Source organism: Cladophialophora bantiana (genome assembly GCF_000835475.1).
Source record: "Cladophialophora bantiana CBS 173.52 unplaced genomic scaffold supercont1.7, whole genome shotgun sequence".
NCBI classification, from domain to species: Eukaryota; Fungi; Ascomycota; class Eurotiomycetes; order Chaetothyriales; family Herpotrichiellaceae; genus Cladophialophora; species Cladophialophora bantiana.
This window is the reverse complement of record NW_015971581.1, coordinates 721,135-746,670: the sequence shown is the minus strand read 5'-3', so window position 1 is coordinate 746,670 and position 25,536 is coordinate 721,135. Positions and strand designations below refer to the sequence as shown.

The window sequence follows — 25,536 nt, the reverse complement described above, 5'->3', positions numbered from 1 at the left end:
CGCCTGTACAGATTCCAATCGCCTGATGGGTTCTTCATATTGCGACCTTTTTTGATGCAACTTTTTGGATCCCAGAATATCGTCGAATTTTTGGCCCCCATCCTCTCTCACACACTTTCTCTTAATGTCCCGACCGTTGCTTCATGACCGCTCTCCGCTCCTTTTCTTTCGCTGGAGTAAATGTTAGCCTGTGCCGACATGGCTCGGATGTGTCAGGGAACATACCTTCGTCATACACCAAAAACTCATGCAATGCCTTGCCTGCCGGCACCATCGGCAGCACTGGTACCTTCTTGTCTGTGATAACCTCCAAGAGCGCTGGGCCCTCTCCACTACCCTCGATCAACCACCGTAAACTCTCTTCCACATCAGCGGGCTTCAAACATCTCCGTGCCGGCACGCCCATGGCCTCCGAGAGCTTCACAAAATCGGGGTTCTTCTGGTGTGTATGGGCGAATCTGTCTTCATAAAAGAGACTCTGCCATTGCGTGACCATGCCTTGTTCCTCGTTATTCAAGACGATAATCTTGACGCCGATCTGGAATTGACTGGCCGTGCTGAGTTCGGTCAAAGTCATATTGAAAGAGGCGTCACCGTCAATGTCCACGACAAGGGCGTCTGGTCGCGCAACTTTCGCGCCAATGGCAGCCGGGAGGCCGTAGCCCATCGTGCCAAGGCCTCCGGAGGTGATCATGGTCCGGGGATACCGCCAGCGGAAGTGCTGAGCGGCCCACATTTGATGTTGGCCTACACCGGTGGCGATAATCGTCTTCTCTTTCCTGGGAGCGGTCAGGTCTGAGAGCTTCTCGATCAAGGTCTGCGGCTTGATCAGGCCATCAGGCGTCTCCTTTTCGTAGCTGTTCAACGGGAATCGCTTTTTCCAGTCGTTGATCTGTGCAAACCATTCAGGCCGATCTTGGACCGCCTTGACTTTGGGGACAAGTTCGCCGAGATTGGTCGTCACATCGCCCTCGACAGCTTCGGTCGCTTGCACAACCTTGTTGATGTTCTTGGGCATGATTTCAAAGTGCACAATACCTCCTCGCTTCTCGGCCGCGGCCTTCTTCGCTTCCGGGGCGAATTTGGCGACGTTGAGGGTTACTCGGTCGTCAAAGCGAGCTCCCAAGGCGATGATGAGGTCGGCTTCTTGCATCGCCATGTTGGCATAGGCCGCGCCGTGCATACCGAGCATATGTAAAGATTTGGGATCAAGCTCGTCGAATCCGCCGAGACCTTGTAAGGTCGTCGTGACGGGGATACAGGCCTTGTCAGCCAATTCTTTGAGGAGCTTCGGACCCTCGGGAGCGCCCAAGATGCCCTGACCCGCATAGATCAGGGGCTTCTTTGCAATATTGATAAGGTCGGCCGCACGGGCGATGGTGTCCTCCAATTGTTTCCGAGAGAGCTCTCTGGCAGCTAGGGTGGCGGCCGAAGGATGTGAGGGCAGGGTTGACTGCATCGGGATGGGTCTCCGCAAGATTCCAGCTGTGACATCCTTGGGCAGATCGACGAGGACGGGACCTGGTCGTCCCGAAGTTGCGATTTCAAAGGCTTCTTTTATTCTCTTGGGCAGCTCAGCCACATTCTTGACCATAACATTCCACTTTGTGCATGCTCTTGAGATTCCAACCACATCAGCTTCTTGAAAAGCATCCGTGCCAATCGCGGTGGTAGGGACCTGGCCGCAGAATACGACCATGGGTGTCCCATCGGAGAGCGCATCTTGCATTGGGGTTACGACGTTTGTTGCGCCGGGGCCGGAAGTCACAAGGACGACGCCAGGTTTCCCGGACGCTCTGGCATAGCCCTCTGCCATGTGCCCCGCACCTTGTTCGTGCTTGGGCAGAACAAAATCAAAGTGTTTTGAGTTGTAAATGGCGTCGAAAACTGGAAGGATGGCGCCGCCCGGGTAGCCAAAGATGTGCTTGACACCCTGTCGCAGCATCATTTCGTGGAAGATTTCTCCGCCGCTGAGCCCCACAAACGAATCGTCGAGCTCAGGCATTTGCCGGTTGACCAAAGGGGAGGGCTCATTTCGGCGGAAGTCGTTGTTAAAGGCGGGACTGGGGATGGGTCGAGTGGTTCTGCACCCAGGTCAGCGCGCACGATCCTCGCGAGGACCTTTTTCTGCTAACGTGTTCACATACTGTGCTTGAGCGGCGGCAGTCGTCGCCGGTCGCCTGGCCTGCTCGGGAGAGGATTTTTGGGACTTTCGGTAAGGCGACAAAGCAGCTGCCGGAGCCGTGGAGGAAAAGGACTGGGAACACGACGGTCTCCTTCTGGACAAAGAGCGAATGGCACTGGAGCCAGGCCGTATGGCCGTCATTTTGGTCGCCATGATTGCCTGGGCAGCAGAGAGTCCAACCGTACGGCCAGAGAGAGGGAGGGGGTGGAATGAGAAAAGCTCTGAATAAGACCGGCAAGACAGGAAAATGAATTATGAGTCAGTGGGTGCCCCGGTGGTGTGTGGTGTGTAGTGTCTGGAGGTGCGGAAGTGGCAGTGGGAGTGGGAGTGGCATGGACACTTTGTGGATGCCTCGGTGGCATCCCAATCTGCGAATTTTCCCTTCCCGATTTTGCGGAGAGAAAAACTGACCAATAGGCGCGACGCAGATGGGGCCGATGTCGCTCTTGGCATGCACCAGACGAATCGAGACTCGGCGGAGGAGCGGAAGATTCCTCGCTGAAAGGTGGTGAGATGGAGATGTTGCTGTACCCAGTAACAAGTCGGTCCTCGGGACTCCTGTATAGAACCGCAACCGCTACCGATCAATGACACGGTATATATGTATCCTGGAGGGTACCCTCATGCCCTCTTCCCCAATATCCTCAGCCTCTTCACCCCTCCATCAGGAGTAATGGTCATCTTCACATGCGTCCACACATGGCCTTCCGGAAGCTCAGAAGCCACCAGCTGCTCCCCTTCAAAAACATGCTCTGTATCCGCTTGACAAGGCTGCTCCCCTTGAACCAATGCCGTCCATCCTCTCTCATCATGCTTAGGATCTGCTTCGGTGCCCAGGGCTGCCTTCGCACCTTCCATTGCCCATCCCTCGACCGTGACCGCCCGAGGGAAATTGCCTCTGAAATCCTTGGTGTCGACGATGACTTGCTCAATCTTCCTTCCCTTCAATCCCAGCCGAACAATCACCCAGTCCGTGTGACCCTTGACCCTGCTTCTAGCAGTTTCCCATCCGTCACCCATGTCCTTCCCTCTGCCGGGCAGAAGCAAATAATTCTTTCCGCCGAAATGCTGGTCCGAGCATTCAATGGCAACGCCACCGTTGAGCGCACTTGCCAGATCTTCTCGAGGCCTTTCTTCCTTCCCGGAGGTCACACTGATGGGCAGTGAAGGGGGCACGACTGTCCCGTAGACCCTCAACCGTGCAATCCCTCCGTCGGGGTACTGCTTTAACCTCAAGTGCGTGAACTGCTTCCCTTGTACCCCTGGACCAGACACTCTCCATGCCTGCCGTCGGGAGGGTCCACATTTCTGGGGAGGGAGAATTTCAGTCCACCCGTCATAGCCTTCTTGTGCGACGGCACTGTCGTCCTCGTCACTCGAGAAGGCAACTCCGTCCAATCCCGCCATCGGAGCCTCGTTCCCGTTAAAGTAACTGGTGTCCACTTCCACTGCATCGATCTGTGCTACACACCCGAGTTTAATCACCACCCAGTCAAACTCCTTAGGGTTATGTCTCCTCGTTTCCCATCCATCATACCACGCTCCTGTGTGCACGAATACTCCCGGTCTCCGAATGGGAGGCGTGGGGGTCAGGAGGTTGGAGGCGGCGGCGAAGTATTCGTCTGAACACGAAACGATCGACGCCCCGAGAACGGTGGTGGTCAGATTCGTGGAGGATGAGAACATCATGTCGATTATGTCGGCGGCGATGTGCGTTACGGTGATGCTGGAGGTTGAGTTGGTGTGCACAGCGTGGGTCTTGTCGACCAGAGCTGCTGAGAGCGGCTGGATATTGACTTCCATGGCTGGTTCGATGGCCGGTATATAAGGAGGAAACTGGGGAGAGTATAAGGCAACTCGACGCAGCGGGGGAAGCCACTTCTCACGATATTCGAGATATTCTAGATATAAGCAGATGTCAAAATCACACTGGCAAAGGATAGATTTGAGTCAATGCTCGCAGGCGACCCGCAAGAGCAATTAATGCAAGGGAAAGGAAAAGAGAATATGAAAATAAAATCAGAAGATTTTGTGCCGGTCTGGAGTGCGTGACCCGAAATCAATAGCGTGTTTACTCGATAGAAACGACAATCCAAACCATGGACGTCGGAGGAGGCCGATGGAGAAAACCTACAAAAGGATGGAATTGTTTCCCTATCGAATCATCGAACCCCACGTGCACTTTCACAGCTTCACTCCCCGCCTTTCACATGTGATCCCAACAAAGATGCACGTGCTTCTTTCTACAGTTCAACGAAGGCTACTGGGATGCCTTCCCTTGATGCGGCGAGCATGCCCTACTTCTGCTCGGCGAAGTGATGTCTTGAGGTTGCCTCGTTATACTATAACATGTAGTCCGAACGCTCATTCTATTGGAGAGGCGCCTGGAGCTCCTGAGGAAGAAGACCCGCCGGTTGAGCTGTGCGCTGACCATCGGCTTCGTGCCTTTCACTCCCATCAGCTTCATGCCTGTCACTTCCACCAGCTTCGTGCCTTTCATTCCCGTCAACCTCGTATGGCCTCGTACGATTGACCCTATGCGAGCTCTTACCGTCAGCCTCATGTGGACCATTGCTCATCTCAAGGGTGTCAGGAAAGCTAGTCTTTTTTCTTCCCCGCCGGACGAACCATATTAGACTGGCAACGATAACGACAAGACCGCCAACGCCACCCACCACACCACCGGCAATAGCCCCGGCATGCGAATGGCTCGAATGTGACCCGGTGGCGGTGCTGCCGTTACTTGTGGCTGAAGTAGTCGCGGAAGCTGTGTGGCTGCTGTCTATGGACGGAGTGGCAGCGGAAGCTGTGCTGCTGGAAGAGCCCGACACTTTGACGGCGTCCGCAAATATCGAGGCGAGAGCAGTGTTGGTCGCAAACCCAGCACTAGGCGCCGTCACAGTCGCACCCCCACCGACATTCCCGCAGATGATGTTGTACACTTGGCTGGGAATAGCATATAAATTCGACGTCGTCGAAGATTTGCTTGTCACCGAGGAGGACTGCTCGGGTGGTGCTTCATAAGTGGATGTCCAATCTAGGTGTGTAAGGTCGAAGAGCCCAAGACCAGATTGCGCCTGAACGCATGGCCAGTCATATCTGGCTGGGATCGGCCATTCGATCGTTTGATGCATGCCGCCATATGACTAGATACCTGTCTGCCACCACAGCACAGGCAGGCACAGATCGCGGTGCCGAGCCCGTGGTGACAGGAATCCAATGGAATGCAGGAAGCGGGAGGATCCAGACGTCACCAAGCGCGTCGCTGCTAGCGGCCTGTAAACCACCATATACATAGATATTGTGGCTGCTGCCATCTGCAGCGCTCATGGCGACAGCACAGAATGAGGCTCGTGGCGCTGGGTACGTTCCCCCTTCGGCGGTGGTATCTTGCTCAAACCACTCATCTGCCTCCGTATCGTACAATAGTACTCATCTCAAGCTCGAATATTGGGTGTCCTGCGTTGCTAACAGGTCAAACAGGTTCAAGAGGATCCTTGACGCCAGCACGGACTTACAGGTCTTGTGTCACCCCCAAGTGCAACGGCCAGTCCACCCCTGTTTGGCTCAGTTCCAGGGAGAAATACCAAGCTGCCACGTTCGCTCCACGTCGGTACAAGCGCCGACGAGATCGTCTTATTGGTCCAAGTCCAGTCGCTGGTGTTGAAGGACGCTATAAACTTTCCCAGAAGACACCCTCATCAAAAGTAGGCACAAAATTGGGAAGAGGTTTGGCGGTGATCAAAGAAGGATCGGACAAATCGCGCATGGTCGAGAAGTCCACAGTGCGGAGGTAACGGTCCGTAATGCGATCAGCTTGGGGCAGTTTGAGAGTGGTACCCAGTATTAGGTAGGTCCAAGGCTCACTGAGGGTCCATAGGGTGTTGGTCGTGCCGCTCGAAATGATGCTCACTCCCCCGTAGATATAGACCTTGTTGTTTATGGTGACCACTGGAGCTTGGTCAGGCTATTCTCACCCAATGTCTGAAGCATGAGCTTACTTCGCCCGTACCCACGGTTACACGTCCGCAGAGTATCCAGGGCATTGACGTCGAATATCAGTGAGACATTTTGCCCGACAGATTGGTGCGGCAAGCTCAAGATAGCCAGGAGGAGAATGAAAGGCGAATTTCTGGAAGACTCCACCATGTAGAGAAGCTGCCTGAGCCTCATTTTGACTGAGGATCGTAGGACCTTTGTGAAGACCTGTCGACTGAAGGACTGCGCATTCATGGAAAGATCTCAATGCTGATATAACGGAGATGAGAAGCGCCACCTCTTCAGCCAAATCGCAGCAGACCATCAACTTTAACCTGGTACTCACCGCACGAGAAGCGCCGACGAAGCTAGACCGGGAAGCGTCTGGAGTACGGCCTTCTTGTCTTGAACTTCTGTCTGCGCACTCGCCTGAACCCCTCATCATCCCGTAGCAGGAGGGCAGCCTAGCGAATGCGCACCGCAAGGCTAGTGACGGGCTAGCTACGCGACATCAGGTCGGTTAACCATCCAAGCCCTCAAATAAGACCCCCTAGTTAGTCGTTACAGGACTTGGAGCCATATGTCTGCCCTAGGTTGGAAGGTAATGCACAAGAATGCAGCTGCTACTTCGCAATTAGTGAAGCAGCAAATCATGTTGATGTTTTGTCGACGTGCCTCCGCAGTGTGCGACTCGCACCGATCCCTAGAGGTTGGTCCGGAGAGAGGACGGCGTTCATACTTATAGACGTTCTAAAGCAACGACACGCCCCAGCCTGTGACTATACCCGACACGGAGGGACCGCTGTAACCAAAGGCGGCTGCGATTTTACATATTATCAAGGTCTCGCAAGGCTTCCAACACATACGGCATCATGGTCCGGGTCGAGGCTGACACCCTCTTTCCACCAGAGCACAAACCATACAGACTCTGTTCTTACAGGCTTTTCTGTTTTTTTATTCTCTACGTCTCTCACACTGTTTGCTCGCTCTATAAGTCTATACCAGGCCAACGCCGCCCGCAACCCGCTGCTCAAAGGGGAATTTCCCACAGTCTATATATTTTGTGTCTCGAATCCATCCTTTCCCTCAAAAAACATTCTCTTGCAAGGCGCGTGCCTCCATCGAGTTGCAATATCCACACCTAGCCTAAGATACTAAAACCCTTATCCCCTCCTATTGCCAACACCATCATATACCATTTTTGTACGTTTCACATGCCCCGAAAGCCTGCGTGCTAGCAATGTTCTCCCTGCCCTTCGTGGAGTCATTAACGCCATCCAACCTCTTGCCCTGTAAGTTTGTCGTCGTCAACCATGGCCAGAAATAAACAAAGCGCTCGTGTTAAAGCATTCGAAATGATCTTCTTCTCTGCAAACTGGCCCTGTTTGGGGTTTGCCAGAGGTTGTCAGATCTGTCATGGAAGCCACATTCATACACCCTCTTCCCCTCCTTTCTCTCTCGCCTTCTCTTCTTCCTTTTCTTTCCTCTTCTTTTTCTTCCTGTCGTCAACGGCGTGTCGCCAGCCCTCTCCCCACACAGTCGTGGCCCACACGCCAACTGCGCTGATGACAAGGAACACGGCAGAGATCGTACTAAACCAGCCAACCCCGATCGCCTCAATCGCGGGCAGACACACAGCAGATCCCGCCGCAGCGAAGGCGTACCGGATCATATAATTCCCCGCCACGACCTCCGCGGATCGGCCCTTCGACTGCATAACGTCGAGACAGTAGGTGTTGAGACTGGGGAAGCAGAAGAGTTGCGCAACCCCTTGTACGAACATTGCCGCCACGGGCAGTGGGACACCGCCAACCTCCTTTTCGACGGACCAACCGTATATGAGCATGCAAGCGGGCACGACGCCGCCAATGAAGCCATAGCACGATCTCAACCGATCCTCTGCTACACGTCGATTTTTCTTTCGAATCCACTTCTTGACAATGCTGTCAGCCCAACGACCACCAAAGAACGTCCCCAACAGATAGCCGCAACCAGGGGCAATGTAAAAGAGCCCTGACTGGATGGGAGATGTCAGGTGGAAACGGGGATTGAGCACGTAGCGGATCGGAGTGAGCAAGCCGTACATGTTCCAGACAAGAGCACTTGATGCGAGGCCGGCGATGATGAGATTCGGGTATGAGAAGAGTAGTACGGCGATCCGGAAAGGAGACACCCAATGAAGAATGCGCACAGTCCGTTCTTTTCGAGAATATTCCCGCAGATCATGAATCTTCTTTTCCGGAATCGTCTCCGGAAGCAGCAAGACTACTAGGACAGCTGCGAGGCCACCGAGGGCAGACTGCAGCCAGAAGATGTCGCGCCAGGAACGGAACGTGACGATGATACCTCCAATGAACGGCCCAAAGGCAGGGCCGATCAGGGTCCCTGAGAGAAACCAGCCAAGAGCGGTCGCTCGCGCCGTAGGCGTGTAGATGTCTCCCAAACAGGAATTTCCGACGATGAGAAATGAGGTGCCTTGATATGCGGTGAGCATCCGGAAGATAAAATAGGACGCCAGGTTCGGTGCGAGGGCCGTGCCGACGCTGAAGGCAAAGAACAGGATCGCGGTGACAATGCACACCCATCGACGGCCATAGATGTTGGAGATCGGACCCCAAAGAGAAGGCGACAGGCCCATGAAGATGAGGTAGAGCGCATTGGACAAATTGATGATGGTGCCATCGGTATTGTACGTGGCTGCTACCTCGGGAATGGCAGAAAGGATGGTGGTCGAAGAGATAGGAGCTAGAAAGCCACACAGCGAGAGAACGCAGGTGATGACGAGTTTTCGACGTTCGCTGAAACGCTCGTATTGGGCAGCATTGATCTCGACGAATGAACTATCGTGGCTGGGCACACCTTGTATCTCGTGCGCCGAGATGGTCGAGCGAATGCGTACAAGATCAGGTTTGTCGTCTCCGCGATGGTCCCTTATGCTGATTGTCGGTGTTTTCTCGAGATCCAGCGAAGTAGGGTGGTCTGATTGTGACGAGATAGGGTGAATCTCTAGACTGACGTTGTCACTTTGGACGGTATCGTGGTGGAGTTCGCCTGTCATCCTGTATATTGTGAAAGAAATGGTCTTTGAGAACTAATTTTCATTTCCTGGAAGGAGTGACTGCGGTCAAATCGAACGAGGCTCAAAAGAATGACGGCGAATGTATTAAAATCCTTGGAAGATAGTGGGATGTGGCAAGGGAGATATAGACACTCATAAGAGGCATGAATCAGACCGCAAATATGCAGGAAGACGCAAGGGAAAATGACTCAAACCACTGTACGGAGAGGACTTGTAGACGAAGCAATCATCTCGAGGTCCTGCTTCACCGTCACCCTCGATATCCCCCCAACCACACTGGTTCCAGAGTTCCCCATAACCTTCCTCGACCGCAACATCAACGGATACTCGACTCTTTTTTGGGGTAGGCCATGTCCAGTTCTTCCAATAGCATGGCCCAGGACCGAGAAGTCCGATCTCGGGCACTCCCCGCCCAAGGATCGTAGATGGTCTGATTGGGCCTGGGAACCTTGCGCCCTTACCACTGCGATTGCAGCCATTGCCGATTACCGAGCAGACCAATGGCTGGAAGGGACACAAGGCCTGGCAAACAAATTTTCTTCCCCCAGTAACTATAGTCAACCCCCATCCGGCAGAGACGGCGGCTGGGAGTGCTGCTTCCGACGGAAAGACATCAAGATTTTTCGGGTCACTGTGACTAGTGCGTTTAAATGCGCTCGGGTCGAACGTGTGTTTTTGGCTCAGACTTTGGATCAAAAGCGGCAGACTGAGAAAGCTCAAAAAAGAGAAAAAAGAGGAAAAAGCCAAGAGCAGTCAGTCAACTCACGTGAAATGACGTTGACGGGCACGTGTCACTGTCTGTCCCCGTAGCCTCGCGGCTCTCGGTGAGGCTGAGGAAGAATTGTCTGCATTGATGTTGTACGATTGAACGCTTGTCTCCTTCCCTTCCAAAATCCAGTGCGATGAATCCGATAAGAGGAGCATTTTAATGCAATGGGCCCTTTTTTCTTCTTCTTAAAATCACAGCTTCGATCCTGTTTTTGCGCTCCTTTCTTTGAGCATGCCCGCCAGTTCTCGCCGCAGGATTTTTCCGGAGGGCGACTTGGGGATCACGTCGATGATATGGATGCCTCCTCTTAGTTTCTTGTGGTTGGCGACTCTTGCATTCAACCATTTGTCAATGTCTTCAACAACTTTTTTCTGGCCCTTGGCTTTCGCGTTCTGACTTATCACAACGAATCCGACTGGAACATGAGTCGCCTGTTCTTCGATCCAGCGGGGGACAACGCAGGAATCTTCAACGTCAGGGTGTTCCAGGAGCTTCCCCTCTAGCTCTGAGGGAATGACTTGCAAGCCCTTATACTTGAACATTTCCTTTATCCTGTCAACAATGATGATGAATCCGTCTTTGTCGATAGTCCCGATGTCACCGGTCCGGAACCACAGCTTGCCATCCTCATCGGTTGCGAAACCACTCCTCGTAGCCTCTTCGTTCCGATAATAACCCTTGGTCACATTCGGTCCGCGGCACCACAACTCCCCAGGGACTGCAGAGCCATCAGACTCATACCCTGTATCCTGCATGGTCTCCGGGTCAACCACCCTATATTCCATGTTTGGTGTGATACACCCGACTGTATGCCTCTTATCTGGCCGGTTTACAGGGACCGCCGAGCCAAGCGGGCTAGTCTCAGTCATGCCCCAAGCCTGCAGACCCAACATGGTTGTCCCATACAACTCCTTGAACCGTGCTTCAACAGCCTCCCGAAGCTCCACACTCAATGGAGCTGCGGCACAGAATAGTCTTTTGAGGCTGCTAAGGTCGTACTTCTTCACCAAGGGGTGTTTGGCCAGCAACAACATCACTGGTGGAACCAAGCTAACCATTTCTGGTCGATACTTTTGGCAGCTCGACAAGAAGACTTCCAGATCAAAACGACTCAGAACGACAGCGGTATTGCCCACGAATGTGTTTACGCAAACAAAAGATGTGAGACCGTAGATGTGGCTGAATGGTAAAAATGTCACTGTCGTCAGTTTCCCTGTCGTCTCGCTGGGCATTTGGGCGTCCCATTGCTGTATATTGGCTACTAGGTTTTTGTGAGTTGTCATCACGCCCTTGGCTCGACCCGTGGTTCCCGAAGAGAAGCACATGAAGCAAAGCCGTTCCTCAGCCTCACTCGGCTCAATGCTGACGACCGGGCTGGGTGGACAGTTCAAAGCAAGGTCTTCGGCGGTTGATTTGCCCTTCTTGTCGCGGAATCCATCTGCTTGAATGACCTGAATGGTGGGGATGGATTTGAGCGCCTCTTCGGCTGTCGAGAGAAGTGAGGAATGTACAATTAGATATCTGGCGCCGCTGGTCTCGAGCTGTGCCTGCAGTTCCATTGGGGTGTACGCTGCACTGACAGGCGACACGGTAGCACCGCAGCCCAGGATACCATAGCAAGTGATGGCGTAGTCAATAGTGTTAGGACTGAACAGAGCAACAATATCTTTAGGCTTGACTCCTAGCTCCCGCAGACCATGCGCAAGTGACCGCGTCCTTCGCTTAATGTCTCCATAACTGCGATATGCGCCTGTGATCGCATCAATGAATATGGGTTTATCGTCTGCAGTGTTTCGAGGATTCGAAAAGAGGAAGGTCAATAAATCGCTGTCAATCAACTCGACGGTGGGGTAGGATGAGCGGTAGATTCTGCAAGGCATCTCGGAGCAAAAGGGGGCCTCACCGCCCGATGATAGAAACTGGAACTCGAGGAAGAAGGAAGAGAAAGTGATGAGGATGAGCTAGAAAGGGGGGAGGCGGCTGATTACTTATCATTCCAGAGAGGTAGTGGAAGGAACGTTGTAAGAGTGATACCACAATCCCACGGCTCCATCGAGAGCTGAGAGACTTATATGTAAGCAGGTCGACTCAGCGCCACGACTTGCATAGACTCTAAAGGGCTAGGATTCGGTTCGCAAGATTGTCAGCTTATGATCTCCTAGGCCGAGGCTGGCGAGCTCCTTGCCACCTTGGGGCTTGAGACCTGGGACTTGGGAGCATCTGGAGCGATAGCTAGGCTTATCGTGTTATTTGGCTACCAGCCCCGAAAACTTTTCAAGCTCGAGGTTTGGCACAGAAGAGGCCCAGAATTGGTTGTACCGTGTACGGCGAGGAGAAGCTTCGAAGGAATAAGGAGCTCGTCTTACAGTTAATCTAAAAAAGGGGCTTGCGCTTCCTAGACTCCACTCCGTTTCTATCATGTACCCACCCCTTCTGCTACCACGTACACCAAGATTTTCCATTGGAACTCGTATCCATCCATCCTTTTCCGTTATCGATTTATATAGTCTCGAGACGACCCACGTTAGATTCGAAAGAGTCATGCCACCCCTCAACCTCCTTCCGATCCGGGTGATGTTCATCGAGGGTGCGCCGTCGAATCTCATCGTGACGTGCCATTTATATTGCAGCCTGATAATTGACAAGGTCCCAGTAAATCGTAGAACGTACTTGCTGACACGTGAGTCGAGATGGATGATCCTCCGCCAGTGTCTGCTCTTCGATCTTAACCACGTGTTCTCCATTAGTGATAGTGCCGGTTTGACTTTGTCCATCTGCCTCATATGCAATCGGTGGTGCCTTTTGCGACGTGGGTCGATCTGTACGATCCTCCGCCAGCGAGTCTTCGTGTATCTTAGCCACCTGCTCTAACAATAACACAGCCTCCTTGACCCTACGGTAGTTGAGGAGATTCCGCCTAAAGAGATCATATATTTCCGTCCATTGTCGCTCCAAAGTCATCGGGTCCATGCCAAGGTGAGTTAGTGGCCGATTCATGAGGTCAAATAGCTGGCCATCATCCCGCGTCCGAAATATCTGCTACCCATAATTCATGACAATACGAACAATCATTATAGAAGGCGCAGACAAAAACATTCGGCCGGTCTCCCACGATACCAGCGTATGCCAATTAGGTTGGAGTTGCCATTGATGCTGTGGCCATAAAACTCTGTCCAAACGGGAGATCGCCAATAAGCACCCCGCCCGTACCCACGATTCGTGCTGTGCTGCCGCGTCGAGCCGATCATTTGCCCATATATGGATTAACGGATGCATGGTCACATTCATCCTTCCATCGTCAGAAGTATCGGTCGTGACGACAGAGATGGCCTTGAGAAGACTAGCAGCCTCAATAAGCTGGAACGAGTCCTAATTACAGCTATTAGCTGAAATAAGTGGCAGTAGATGAGAGCATACCACAGCGTTAGGTAAGTCAGAAATTCATTATCACCATCGTCTAACGATACCCATTGAGCTCTTTTCCGTCCAGCTTTGAATAACAGCAGTGGCAGTCGAGTGGATTCCAGCGCGGCCAAGACTCCCAACAACTGTAAAGCATTAGCAGCCGACTCAGTGTTTGTCAACTGGAGAATTTGAGCAGACGCCTTAAAAATTGTCGTAGACGTCCCCACCATACCTCGACCGCGCCTAGGACAATCGAAATGTCATCAATCGCCTACGTTACCGTTGATACACTTTCGGGAAATCTTTCAACGTACAGTGACCTCAAGACGCGGATGTGAGTGAGAGCGAGAGGATGTGATCGGAGAAGAGAAGCTTCCGCTTAGGCATCGGCTCCTAGTATCTGATATCGCTCGCTGGATGTATGAGCGACCCGTACTAGTAATTCTCGAGCTTCTGTTTTTCTTAATCCTTTCAATTCGATTCACTTATCAGTAGCGTACTGTCGGCATTCAGCATTCCGCGATGTCAACAACACAACACCAAACGGTCCTGTGGGAAAGTATTCTTAGTATCCATCATTAACATTGTCGGCGTTGTCCAACACCAATAGCCACGGCTCTTTTAAGTCGGTCAGACCTTAGCGGGCATCTCTCCATGGGTGGACTGAGATGGACACTTAGTTGGCGATTTTAAGAACCCGATCTCGGCCCAGGATGGGGTGCTGACGTCGACCCAAAACAATCCCTTGAACCTGGGTCAGTTAGTGCCGAACCTTCCAGTGATAATGATAAACAATATTGAACTCACATTTATCGTAGGCGCTGAGCGAGCTCGAGGCAGAGCTCACTTTTGCCCGGCTGTCAATGCCCGAGATCACGATCCGACACAGACTCTGACGAATTGAACGCTTTATGGCATCACGGACGACGACTTCCTGCTTGGACAAATTCTGCTCTCGACCAGTAAATATGTTAGCAGGACGGGTAATAGCCCAGTGAGCAAGATACACCGCTGCTTAGTATTCTAGATGCTAGTCAGTTGTGAACAGAACAGGCGACAACAAAAGAAAACCCATAGGGAACGGCGGGATAGAGAAGCAATCCTATCTACAGTGATATGCTCGTAAAGCTTATCACATCTTGGAGCGTCTCCACAAATCAATAGGTAGGTCAACTCACGAACTTCCGCCGACCCCGACGCATAGGTGCGCTGTCCACATCCGGGGTAGTATCACCGAAAGCATTCCTTTCATGCTGCGGCTTCCCGCTGCCACTGTTTGTTCTTGTGTGAATCGGCAGAATCACAAATACCTCAAATGACCAACCATAGAAATGGGTCCATCAGACAAATAATGTCCAAATTGGTGCTTCCCAACATGTCTCGTTCGGCCGAGTTCTGAAGTACGCAATCAGCCGAAGCATCGCACCATAGCGAATGAGAGGGCCAGTGCAGGAATGTAGCGGCCGCTTTATGACATGTGAAGAGTCGGAATAGACACAATCCTAGCCACCGTGCTGTCCCGAACAGCTAATCGTTCTCTTATATTCGTCCCTCATTTGAGGGAAATTCTCCAGCATCTGCGACATGTAGACGAGCACTTTGCAACCTGACGACTTATGGTTTGCCATCAGCCATTGCACAGCAGCTCGCAACACGGCGGGTGGCTTGCTGATTACGATGTCAGCCAGTCGAACCGATTAGACATTTGGGAGATCCAGAATACAACCGCCATTTGCCACGAGCAGTCCAAATCGCATCGATGAAAAGTCATTGAAGAGTGGCATCGCCGTCACAGCGGCCGTACTGTTTCCGATTTCACCGAGAACAGCGATCTCGATATTGCCCTTCTATTGCTCCCAAGACATAGCTGTTCCAGTCGTGCCGCGTAGGCAGATTCGGTGAATCTCGTCGAGTAACGCGTTGACTGGCGCCAGTTCCAACCCCACGGGACAAGTAAACGCGACAGTATAATCATTGTGTGAGTGAGGCATCATTTCGGTCGGGCTAGGCACGATTCAGAAAGGACGTGAGCGTCGCTACGGCAGTTCATGAGTGAGAGCCGCTGACTCTGAGGACGGGGCTTCGCAACTGTCGATGGCGTTCGACGACAGGACATTGAGGTGAACATGGTAGAGGCATGTTGATGAAGAGAAAGTTAGGATGAAGTTAGCTGTGACTGTACGACGAAGATGGGCCGACAGGCTGGCAAGTCTGCAGTAGATGTGGCCGAACTTCAAAACGGCATGCAATTCGCTTCAGACAGGCCACCCAAGGGAATCTTGAATAAGTCACGTGTTAGCTATGGACAGCGAGTTGCAAGGAGTATCAACTCCGGAGCCTTAATCGGTTCAGGTATCCCAGATGAATCCAGGTGAGTGCTGCGTATGATCCAAAAGTAATTCGCTAATGGGGGGAGTGATTTATATTTTTGAAAAGAGATGGGAAAGGCACCGGGTGACACATATGGGTGTTAAATGGGAAGGTATGCCGATGACTATTTAGTCTTCTCTACGCAACAAACAGATAGCTACCCAGCTAATCATTGATTGAGCTATTATTACAGCCAAAAACCTCCCATTGCGGCGTTCCTCTTTCGCCTTCTTTCTTTTCGAGATACGACACTAGGCCTAGTGGAGGTTGAAATTGACATCTAGAGGTCTCAGAGCATGAATCAAGTTGCAACATTACCTGAAAGCCTCTGTCCGTCATTGATGAGAACAACCCTTCAATATTATGAGTGTGCCACGCGTCCGATTGAAGTTTACGTGCAAAACGTCCAGAGAGGCTCGCTGTTCACAACCAAATACATGCACAGAGAAAAGAACGTCACACAAGGTGGTCAAATGAAAGACCTGTAAGATGGCCTCGACACCTCCTGAGCAGAGGGCTAAGGGGTGATGGACGACCGCCCCCTTATAAACTCTGCAGGCGCTGGCGATAGCTTAGATGCATCGGCGCGCACACAATGCAACAGTAGCCAGGGTTCTCATCACATTGTGGCTCCTGTCCGTTTCACGAGTTTGAATTAGTCAACAGCGGCCTACAGATTGAGTAAAGCATAGCATTTTAGGACTGAGTCTGCAAAAGAAAGTGTGCGTTGTGTTTGTCGCAACATGCCATCGGTGTGCGGCTGGGAAGAATTTGCTATTTAAACATGTGACAAAAAGGCAGTCGTCATCCCCATCGCAGCAGTCATCAACGATTGCATCGACACCGAAGTCCGTGGACTGTTCTGTCCCTCATTCTTCATCATGGCTGTCCTCGTTGTCCTCGACATCCGCCTCGTAGCCAGACGCAAAGTTGTCATCCAGGAAGAAGCCCCCGGCCTTCAGATTCCCAAAAGAATCCAACTTTCCCTCACATGCCGATAGAACCAGCGGACCATTTTCAACGCTCCTGACGAAGTCCAATCTTTCTTTGTCGGCCGGCGTCTTCACCACCATGAAGGTATGAACGGCTTCGGGCGTCCTGAATATAAACCTCACCTCTCGATAGAGTGTCGGCCTTGCAATGTAGTAGGATTTCCCACAGGTTGCCATGAAAGCGGTCTTGTTGGCCTCGGCGACGGAACCATCTGAAGCGGAATCGGTATCAGTGACATCACCACGGACTTCAGTCTCTTCCTGGTAGAGGTGCTTGATGATTCGGTGGAGGATCTGCTTCGGAAGGACGGAAAGGTAGATTTTCTGGCAAAGGGGAGTTTGGTACCGGCAAGCTTGTCTCAAAATATCTGCCGTCTGTAATTCACGTCTCCTGACTTGTTCCATGTAATATGAGCGTTTTAGTCGGTCAGGGAGGGTGCTCCATGGTCCCGAACAAGCGGGTTAACGGTGTGTGTAGTAGTGGTCGTGCTCAGGAGAGCTTGAGGAGCCGTAAGAATCGAAGCGTGCTCGTGGACCCTGGGACATGAACGACATGAGGGGCTGCTGCTTGGCTTGTGTATTGAGGACTGTGATGCCTGGAAGAGGTGTGGAGGGAGTAGGTAGAGAGCTCGGGGCTCGCAGAGGAAAGAGATCAACCAAGGGTCTTGAAGGAAAGAGTCCAGGTGAAGCCGATGACCACGTCCAGGGCGTCCAGGGCGTCCAGGACGAGGGATTCAGTCAACGTTCAAGATAGGAGAAACCGTATTCAAGGCTTGACACCAACTGGGAGAGAGCGGAAGAAGGGTCGCTCTCTGACATTCGAGGGTGATAAAGAGAAGGAAGCAAGAGAGCAGATTGCTCTTGCTTGGTGTTTGCTGGTCATGCAGTCAGGTTTGTCCAGGCTGGAAAAAGTATCATGGGCAGTTTGACAACAGCCAAGCGAAGTCCAAATTTGCAACATTGGCTGGCACACATATTGAATAGGTGCGGGCGCAGAAATGCCGGTCTCTAGATGCACATAGTGGTAAGCAGCGTCCCAAGAGAATGGGGCCCTGCATGTTGAATCCTTTGTCCCCATGAAGCCAGTTTAGATGATTCGTGGCCTATGTAACGTCTGCTCCCATCATATATCAAGGGCTGCACCGACAATCAGCGACGACCCTTGACTGGGTTTGGAGATGACAATGGCTTCCTCAAGTTCCTCTTTGCTGATCTCTGGGAACTTTTTATAATAGTATTCTTGCTTAAGCGCTTCAGTAACAGCAGGAATCTTATGCTGAGGCACCAGATGCACTGTGCAACCGCCCCAGCCGGCACCGGTAAGTCGAGTTCCATACGCCCCAGCTCTGTGTGCAATAGAGCAGATCTGATCAATCTCAGGACATGAACATTCGTACACATCTCTGCATGAAGCTTGAGTCTTGTTCATGAGATCACCGAGATAGAGCAACTTCCCTTTATCCAATTTCCCCGTCGTCGTTAAAGTGTCTCGGAACTTGAGGACACGCTCGGCCTCTTCCAGGACATGCAACGCTCGTTGCCTCAGTTTGAACAGATCCGCCCGAATGGGAAACTTCGACATATACTGCTTTTCCAGCTCTTGGACAGAAATTCCCAGAATCTCTGCAATATCTTGTCTGGTGTAGCCCTCCTCCTTAAGCTTTGATTTTATGATCTCGATCATGGAGTCGACCTGTACCGTTAGAGGCTCATCTGTACGGCCTTCCTTCTTCATGAGTTCTTCTTGAAAGTTGCGCAGGCAAAATCCAAGCGAGCTGTGATCTGGATTCAGAGCAATGTCATGGAGTTTTGCCAACACCAAAGTCGCCAGGGTACACTCAACCACCCTGAGGTTGTAATGAAGCGGTGCTGTCACCGCCTTGTCGGAAGTAACGAAAGATTGTGCAATCAGGAATGTGACCTCTGGGTCCGACGTGGGCATAGGGACATGTTCTGCAGAGAATTCTGGGAAGAAGCGGCAGTACAGAAGATAACCCCTCTCAGAGAAGATGGACGCAGCTTGATCCATACCCCCTGAGAAGACACCGACAGCACGTTCCGACACAATGCAGAGGTCAAGCAGATTCTGTTTTGAAATGTCGTGGTTATTTGCTGCCATAACACCCAAAGCAGAAGCACAGACAAAGGCTGCACTGCTAGACAGGCCGCCACCCGCCGGAACATTCCCGTCGATTAGGACTTCCATGCCATTGGGCTTGAAAGAGTCACCGAACTGCTGTTGGAGATATTCCAGCGACCCTTTCAATCCCGCCATGAAGTAGTTACTCCATGAATGATTCTCGCGGTCGACTTTGACGGTTCCGGAATTCGGAATTGTCAAATTTTTCGAAGGATACTTTGTGGGATTGATATTGGCAATCTTGATCTCAGCTGCATCGCCATTTCCACGGGGGACAATGCGGACTGCGATCAGCACATCAACGATAAGAGCAGCCGGCAAAACATTGTAGAGCGAATAATCGACGTGTTCGCCAATTATATTGACTCGTCCGGGGCTTCTGGACACGAAGTCTGGCTTGTGACCATAGTCGCTTTTGAACGTTTGGATCAAATTCTTGAAACGTTGCTCGAGCTCGAAAGGCACAGCACGATTCTCGGATGCTCCTGCATACACATGGTCTAGGCTGTCGATTTTTGGCACAAGGGTTGCCATGTCGAAAACACAATTCAACTGCTAGATTTTCCAACGGCTTTGTTTGCCCAACACTTTGAAATGAACCAGAGCACTCTTGTGCTGGTCGGATTGTTGTTTGCTGGATGTCGAACTGGCTGGAGAGGGCCACATATGCAAGAGAAAGAAGATAACTCAGAGAATGGATACAATCCTGAGGCCGACTTCCCTGTTCTTGAGATGCAGTGTTTTCAGTTCGGACTGTTGGAGGGGAAATCAATCGAGTCGCGATGACGCAGCCGGAACGGAAAAATGTCACTGCCGAAACTTGTTCAAAGCAGTTGTCGCGAACGGTGACCTCCTCGGACTGCTCAAACTGGTCGCGTCTATACACTAGGTACTAATTGTGGTCATGCGGACAAACCCTCCAAATCGATGGCTCTATGTAATAGCGATACACGACTCCTAACTTGCTAGGCACCTAGGTATTTACCCTACAGTAGCTACGGTCGCGCACGACCCGCCAAACCTCCTTTGTCAGCCTTTTAACCATCCACATCAGTTCTGACAGCAGACCACCAAGTGCGCATCTGCTGTCCTCTAGCTCATGATGTCTGGCTCGTACTTTCTGTCCATTGAACCCTGCCTGGTTTCACTACCCTATTCCGCCAATATAACACAGGGCTGGAAATACGCTAAGTAACCCGAGACAGGTGCTATCAAGACACGACGAAATTACTTGTTTGTAAGCGTGCATGGCCAAAGACCAATCCGCGCTTTGCTGGGACTGCGGAAAACGGGGCCTCCTTTACCTAGGTATAGTCAGGCGACCCCCTTGCCATGAAATAAATGAAGAAGAACGCCTCCAGCCTCGGGGATCCAGATCCTTTACGAGTCCATGGTCTTGAATCCATCGTTCTTGTTCTTGTTTTCGGAGCTCTATGGAGAGCACTGGGACTATGACTTCCCACATCGCCGCGCCTTTTACCAACCAGTTCCTTTGGGTCCACCATGATGCAGAAAATATGCAAGCCTCGCCGCACAGGCATCGAATATACTCGCACGTTCAAACAAATTATCGAGCCTGGAAGCGCCGAGAGAATTTTAGGGCTCTCCGAGCTTCGTCTTCCCAGAAGATCAGTTATGAATGGAGGCATAGAAGACTCCGTCCCAAAACAGACGAGGTTCACCAGCAGACCCCCTCAATGCAGACACAATTTACGACACCCGGTCCTGTTGCCATAGCCACTTCCCCTCTCTCGCTCGTTGGTAGGGGAAATTCGGACCCGTTTCATGTCTACTCCATTGCTATTGGCCCCGGAGAGAACAATCTTATATCTTTGTACCGCGACTACATTCTCCCAGTGGTGTACCACTTCAAAATTGGCGACAAGAACCTCAATCAACTTGCCATGCGAGATTGGCGAGACAATGTGGCTACGCTTGAAGAGAGAGGGACGGCGCTCGGCACTTTGGCTCGCTATGGCTCGATCGTCGCTCGAGCGAACCCTGGCATGTGGCCCGTGGCCCTAAAATACTTGTGCCAAAGCACTCGAACACTTCGAGATAAAGTTTCGCGCAATGAGGACTTGCAAAATACTGGTGGCTGTCTACACATGAACATGTTGTTCAATGCCGAAATTATCAATGGCAATCTTGCCGGAGCAACTGTGCACGGCAAAATGCTGCTCCATGTTTTCAGACAGCAATGGGAACAACAAAGACTGGATTACAAGATGTTGTTGTACCAACTCCACAACGATCTACAATTTGCCTCTAGATTCCTTAGCCGTCCGATATTTGATGAGGGCGAGTGGTTGCCTACAGTGTTGAAGCCTCTTTGGGACGTGGCCGCTCCATATATGCCCATATACGCCGAAGAAGAACTGGACCCTGCTATAGAAGACAAGACCGTCTCGTACTGGTTCAAAAAAAGTCGGCTGACGCTCAAGTACGAAAAGATCCAGAATACTGAAAGTGAGAGACTTCCACTTCTGCCGCTGGTGCAGACCTCTGTTATGTCACTCGCGTTTCTTTTCCACAGCCGGATGATTAATTACTATCTGGACAGCGAGGAGCAGCTCAAACGTGAGGGCCTGACTGATATGGTCAAAGCCTACCTTTATGCTCACGAAGCCCTCGCACTGGCATCGGCGCAGCTCCTAAGATGGAAAAATTACAATCCGCGAATCATGGGTGTACCCATTTATGACAACTGCCGACCTTTGAACGCGCTAGGGTACGCCTTAGACCAGTGTGAGATTTTTTCAGCGCGAGGTGGAGGGAATAAGTATCTGAACGCAAGGATGTGGGCATTGTACATCGCCGCACTAGTAGAGCGCGGGCCCCCCTCTGACCAGGCACGAACAAACCAGGAACGATTTAACAGAAAGTTGGCCGAGATGGCTTGGTCAATGCAGGTTTTCACTTGGAAGGATCTGAAAGTGATTCTCCAGGAGTTTTTGTACGAAGAACCCCTTACATCTCAAGGGTCGGTCTGGTTTGAGGAGATGGTACTTAACTATCAGAGGACGAAGAACTCCAGCGATTCCTAAATGACCTCAGCCCAGCATACCGGTGATTGGGCTCAGATCTCCTTGAAATGCCAAAGAAAGCTGAATAGATAAAAATAGATGTACCGGGACCTGCGATCGAAGCGACGCGGAGTGCCAAGACTGGGCGACTTCTTGCTGTTTTAATTGGACTATGATATGCTAGCTAAAAGCAGTTACTGGGATGACACAGAAATAATGGCAACAAATTACGTATCTGCAGCATCGTGCGCGGCGGGTTTGGTGTTGAACCGAGCCTGCCACTCTACTCGGTAAATCAAACCACAATTGAGACACACGATCTGTTGCCTAACTGGAACTCAAGTCTACTTCTGCTGTGTATATTACTGCTACTACTCGACACTCTGGAGGCGACGCATGATAAATAAACGCTGGCATCTTGTTCTTCTCCAAGGGCTGGCACTCGCCTCCCTTTACTTTGACCTCCTTCATTGAACCTCAACCTGCTGCCCCCGCAATCAGCCTTGGTGATGGATTCAGAACGCTCTGATCCCATCGCGCTCGATCAACCATCCCGGGATCCAGCCCAGTCGGGTAACGATGCCGCGCATTCAACGAATGACTCTAATTCAAGACCGCCGGCCCCTTCACGCGTCTCGACCTTTGGACCCAAATGTTGGATATGTATGAGCGACAAAAGTGAAGACGATCCTAACAACCCCCCAGTATGGTGCTCGCCGTGCTCTTGCAGTTTGACTGCCCATGAGGCGTGCTTGTTGGACTGGGTGGCGGATCTCGAGAATCCTAAGAACAAGAACAAGAGCTCTGGACACATTCTATGCCCTCAATGCAAATCTGAAATCAGAATATCAAGACCAAGAAGCTATGTGGTAGACAGCTATCGCGCACTTGACCGCACGCTTGGAAAGTTAGTCCTGCCGGGATTGGGTTTGTCTTTTGTGGGCACATTGTGGGCGGGAGCATGGTTCCACGGATTTCAATCTGTCTATTTGGTGTTTGGCCACGAGGATGCGGATCGAGTTTTCAGATACGCTGTACGACGGCCAGAGTTTGCTTGGATGTACAGCCTGATCCCGGTCAATCTAATTCTCGCTCGCACTGACTATGCCGATTTTGCCCTCCCCGGCAGCAGTTTGATCCTTCTTTCTACACAGATCACCGACAAATTTGACATTGACATGACCGTCTGGCCACCTCTGCCAAGCACGGTATTTGCTTGTTTACCTGCCATGAGATCGATCTACAACAGAGTCTACCGTTGGACATTCCATGATCTCAACCTCAAGTGGCTGGCGGAAGTGCAACCCAGACATTCTCAACGAGGAGAGGCGCAAGTGGAAAATGATGGCAACGAAAATGAAGACGAGGCGCAAGAGAGGGTTGAGGATGGAGAACTTGTTCTTCAAATTGACGTCAATCTTAACGGCGAAGGAGAGGATGAAGACAGAGGCGAAGAGCAGGCAGGCCTTGCCGGGAATGGGGGAAATGCACAGGGCCATCCAGAGAACCAACACGTCCATCGGATATTAGGCCGCCACGACCTCGTTGACGGCAGTGGGAGTATCGGACAGACCGTCCTTGGAGCGTTAGTGTTCCCTGCGGTGGCTGCGGGAATGGGCAATCTCATCAGCTGCGTTTTGCCATCATCGTGGCTGACTTACCGCAATTACACAAATGGTCGGCCCGGACTGCTTTCGACGAAATGGGGAAGAAGCGTGGTAGGTGGATGCCTTTTCGTGGTGCTCAAAGATGCTTTGTTGCTTTACTGCAGATGGAGGCTGGCCCAGGGACATCGGCAAAGGCGCATTATGAATTTTGACAAACGAACAAAAATGTATTCGGTATAAGGGTTCCTGAGAGCTGTTACTGAATATGAATTGATGGATTGGGCTGAGATTATGATATAGTGGGCAGCAAATGGGGAGGTAAGGTTTTGCTCAATAATAGAGAGCAAGCATGGTTGCCTGCTGGAAGGGCCATCTAGGACTAATGGGGTCCTATCGGACCTAGTAACTCTATTGCTTCGGGTCTCGCTCTTTAGAAATGAAACGAAGGGGAAAAGATGCCATGCAGCCATCATGTACCGAGTAGATGCGGAGTGACCATGCAACATGCGAGGCTGGGAACTGCAAACGTGCCAAGCTTCAGCCTTGCGTGACGAAAGTTTGCGCCAAAACCAAAGCCTGAGGTTTCAATTGAGGGTCAAGCTTGAGATTTGGGCAACCTTCGTTTTTCCATATCAAGTGATTCCTGTGAAACCCATTCTTCCCATCCCATGACAAAGTCGTGCAGTAGCTGAGGTTGGAAGATGCACACTTCGTCGATCCGTGCCGCGCTGGCACACGTCTTCCAGATCGCATCTCGACCGTCGCTCCGCAGAGTGATTTCGACTTCTCTTTCTTCGAGCACCAATACGGGGACGAAAGGGACCACAAACTCGAGTTTGTCATTCTCGACGAGTGCCGTTCACTATGCGAAAAAGAAAGGGGGTGGCAGACCTGATAGACGAATAAGTGAGTCTCTTGTTCAATGCGTTCCTTTTCGCCATCTTCCACATCTTTCCCCTTTATCCCTCTTCTCATACTTTCTCCTTTTCGCGTGACACCATCCGCTTCTAATACATTGTGGCAATCGATGCTGCTCAAGCGACCGTTTTTCCTCCTTCCCTCACTTTTCCTCGGGTCCTAACACATATTGCAGCCTTAATCCGCTACTTCCTGTACCATCCCACAACCCTCACGCCGCGGCCGCTCCGCTTCTCGCGCAACAGATACCTACGGCACTGGACGATCACCCGCGCATGGAACCTGTACCGGCACAATCTCAAGAAGTCCCGCGAGCTCGAGTTGGAGCGCCAATACAACGCCATGCGCGATGCGAATGAAGAACTCCGCGTCGGGGTCGGCGACGGGGGCCGCCTGTTCAGGAAAGCCCAGATGAAGACCGGCATCTGGGGCATCGGCGGTTCAGGCGTGGGTGGTGCTCCTGGATCAGGAGGCAGGGCGAAGGGAGGTGTCCCCATCGAGTACGCGAGAGGTCTGGTGGAGTGGGTGGGAAGCACCGGCGGGCTGGGCGTTGGAGGGCCAGAAGGCGCAGCTGCCGCCGAAGGAAGCGCGAGCAAAGCCAAAATATGGGACTATGCGTGGAAAAGACATTGATCTCGCGTTGGTGTGATGAGATCTCTGGCCGGCATTGCGAAAGAGGTGAAGAGGAAAGGGTTAAAAAGCAGCGGCATGGGATGAAAGGTGATATGGGCGAAACTGGCGAATCGAACTTGTATCACGATGCCAGCCAGCGACGAATAGGGTTGGCGATGGTATTCAGTAAAGAGATATTGACTGCAGAAGGCATGCTTTACTCGACAACGAAGATATTAAAGCGGGGGGAGAATGGAAAAGGTGGCCTTTCTGGGCGAGCCTCTCACAGCATAGAGGTGTAAAATCAAATGGGACACACGCTGCATGGGGTACAATGGCAGCATCTGGACTGGTAAATCCTGGTCAAGCTTGGGCTTTCGTAATAGCAGCCCTATTCTCCCAGAGAGAGCAAGCGGAAAGAATCAACATGTATATATACAATGAGGAAGATTTTT

At 51.7% G+C, this 25,536-nt stretch overlaps 12 protein-coding genes across 12 annotated transcripts; 3 read left to right on the top strand and 9 right to left on the bottom strand.

Annotated features, from left to right (window-relative positions):
• Positions 1–121: 121 nt before the first annotated feature.
• Z519_05270 (acetolactate synthase, large subunit, biosynthetic type) lies at positions 122–2,338 on the bottom strand (the record flags this gene model as incomplete). Its single annotated transcript, XM_016763011.1, has 3 exons — positions 122–171; positions 226–2,084; positions 2,148–2,338. 3 exons carry the CDS (start codon positions 2,336–2,338, stop codon positions 122–124), a joined length of 2,100 nt encoding a protein of 699 aa, XP_016620624.1.
• A 468-nt stretch (positions 2,339–2,806) lies between these two features.
• Z519_05269 (allantoicase) lies at positions 2,807–3,988 on the bottom strand (the record flags this gene model as incomplete). Its single annotated transcript, XM_016763010.1, has 1 exon — positions 2,807–3,988. One exon carries the CDS (start codon positions 3,986–3,988, stop codon positions 2,807–2,809), a length of 1,182 nt encoding a protein of 393 aa, XP_016620623.1.
• A 566-nt stretch (positions 3,989–4,554) lies between these two features.
• Z519_05268 (uncharacterized protein) lies at positions 4,555–5,515 on the bottom strand (the record flags this gene model as incomplete). Its single annotated transcript, XM_016763009.1, has 3 exons — positions 4,555–4,720; positions 4,814–5,284; positions 5,340–5,515. 3 exons carry the CDS (start codon positions 5,513–5,515, stop codon positions 4,555–4,557), a joined length of 813 nt encoding a protein of 270 aa, XP_016620622.1.
• A 343-nt stretch (positions 5,516–5,858) lies between these two features.
• On the bottom strand, positions 5,859–6,358 carry Z519_05267 (uncharacterized protein; the record flags this gene model as incomplete). The annotated part of the gene is made up of 2 exons (XM_016763008.1): positions 5,859–6,136; positions 6,187–6,358. 2 exons carry the CDS (start codon positions 6,356–6,358, stop codon positions 5,859–5,861), a joined length of 450 nt encoding a protein of 149 aa, XP_016620621.1.
• A 1,234-nt stretch (positions 6,359–7,592) lies between these two features.
• Z519_05266 (uncharacterized protein) lies at positions 7,593–9,221 on the bottom strand (the record flags this gene model as incomplete). Its single annotated transcript, XM_016763007.1, has 1 exon — positions 7,593–9,221. The coding sequence occupies one exon, from the start codon at positions 9,219–9,221 to the stop codon at positions 7,593–7,595; it is 1,629 nt and encodes a 542-aa protein (XP_016620620.1).
• A 981-nt stretch (positions 9,222–10,202) lies between these two features.
• Z519_05265 (uncharacterized protein) lies at positions 10,203–11,891 on the bottom strand (the record flags this gene model as incomplete). The annotated part of the gene is made up of 1 exon (XM_016763006.1): positions 10,203–11,891. The coding sequence occupies one exon, from the start codon at positions 11,889–11,891 to the stop codon at positions 10,203–10,205; it is 1,689 nt and encodes a 562-aa protein (XP_016620619.1).
• Positions 11,892–12,630: 739 nt separating this feature from the next.
• On the bottom strand, positions 12,631–12,981 carry Z519_05264 (uncharacterized protein; the record flags this gene model as incomplete). The annotated part of the gene is made up of 1 exon (XM_016763005.1): positions 12,631–12,981. The coding sequence occupies one exon, from the start codon at positions 12,979–12,981 to the stop codon at positions 12,631–12,633; it is 351 nt and encodes a 116-aa protein (XP_016620618.1).
• A 3,674-nt stretch (positions 12,982–16,655) lies between these two features.
• Z519_05263 (uncharacterized protein) lies at positions 16,656–17,183 on the bottom strand (the record flags this gene model as incomplete). The annotated part of the gene is made up of 1 exon (XM_016763004.1): positions 16,656–17,183. One exon carries the CDS (start codon positions 17,181–17,183, stop codon positions 16,656–16,658), a length of 528 nt encoding a protein of 175 aa, XP_016620617.1.
• Positions 17,184–17,901: 718 nt separating this feature from the next.
• Positions 17,902–19,452, bottom strand: Z519_05262 (galactokinase; the record flags this gene model as incomplete). The annotated part of the gene is made up of 1 exon (XM_016763003.1): positions 17,902–19,452. The coding sequence occupies one exon, from the start codon at positions 19,450–19,452 to the stop codon at positions 17,902–17,904; it is 1,551 nt and encodes a 516-aa protein (XP_016620616.1).
• Positions 19,453–20,369: 917 nt separating this feature from the next.
• Positions 20,370–21,965, top strand: Z519_05261 (uncharacterized protein; the record flags this gene model as incomplete). Its single annotated transcript, XM_016763002.1, has 1 exon — positions 20,370–21,965. The coding sequence occupies one exon, from the start codon at positions 20,370–20,372 to the stop codon at positions 21,963–21,965; it is 1,596 nt and encodes a 531-aa protein (XP_016620615.1).
• A 488-nt stretch (positions 21,966–22,453) lies between these two features.
• Z519_05260 (uncharacterized protein) lies at positions 22,454–23,763 on the top strand (the record flags this gene model as incomplete). The annotated part of the gene is made up of 2 exons (XM_016763001.1): positions 22,454–23,662; positions 23,716–23,763. The coding sequence occupies 2 exons, from the start codon at positions 22,454–22,456 to the stop codon at positions 23,761–23,763; spliced, it is 1,257 nt and encodes a 418-aa protein (XP_016620614.1).
• Positions 23,764–24,252: 489 nt separating this feature from the next.
• Positions 24,253–25,102, top strand: Z519_05259 (uncharacterized protein; the record flags this gene model as incomplete). Its single annotated transcript, XM_016763000.1, has 2 exons — positions 24,253–24,457; positions 24,645–25,102. The coding sequence occupies 2 exons, from the start codon at positions 24,253–24,255 to the stop codon at positions 25,100–25,102; spliced, it is 663 nt and encodes a 220-aa protein (XP_016620613.1).
• Between the last annotated feature and the right edge of the window lie 434 nt (positions 25,103–25,536).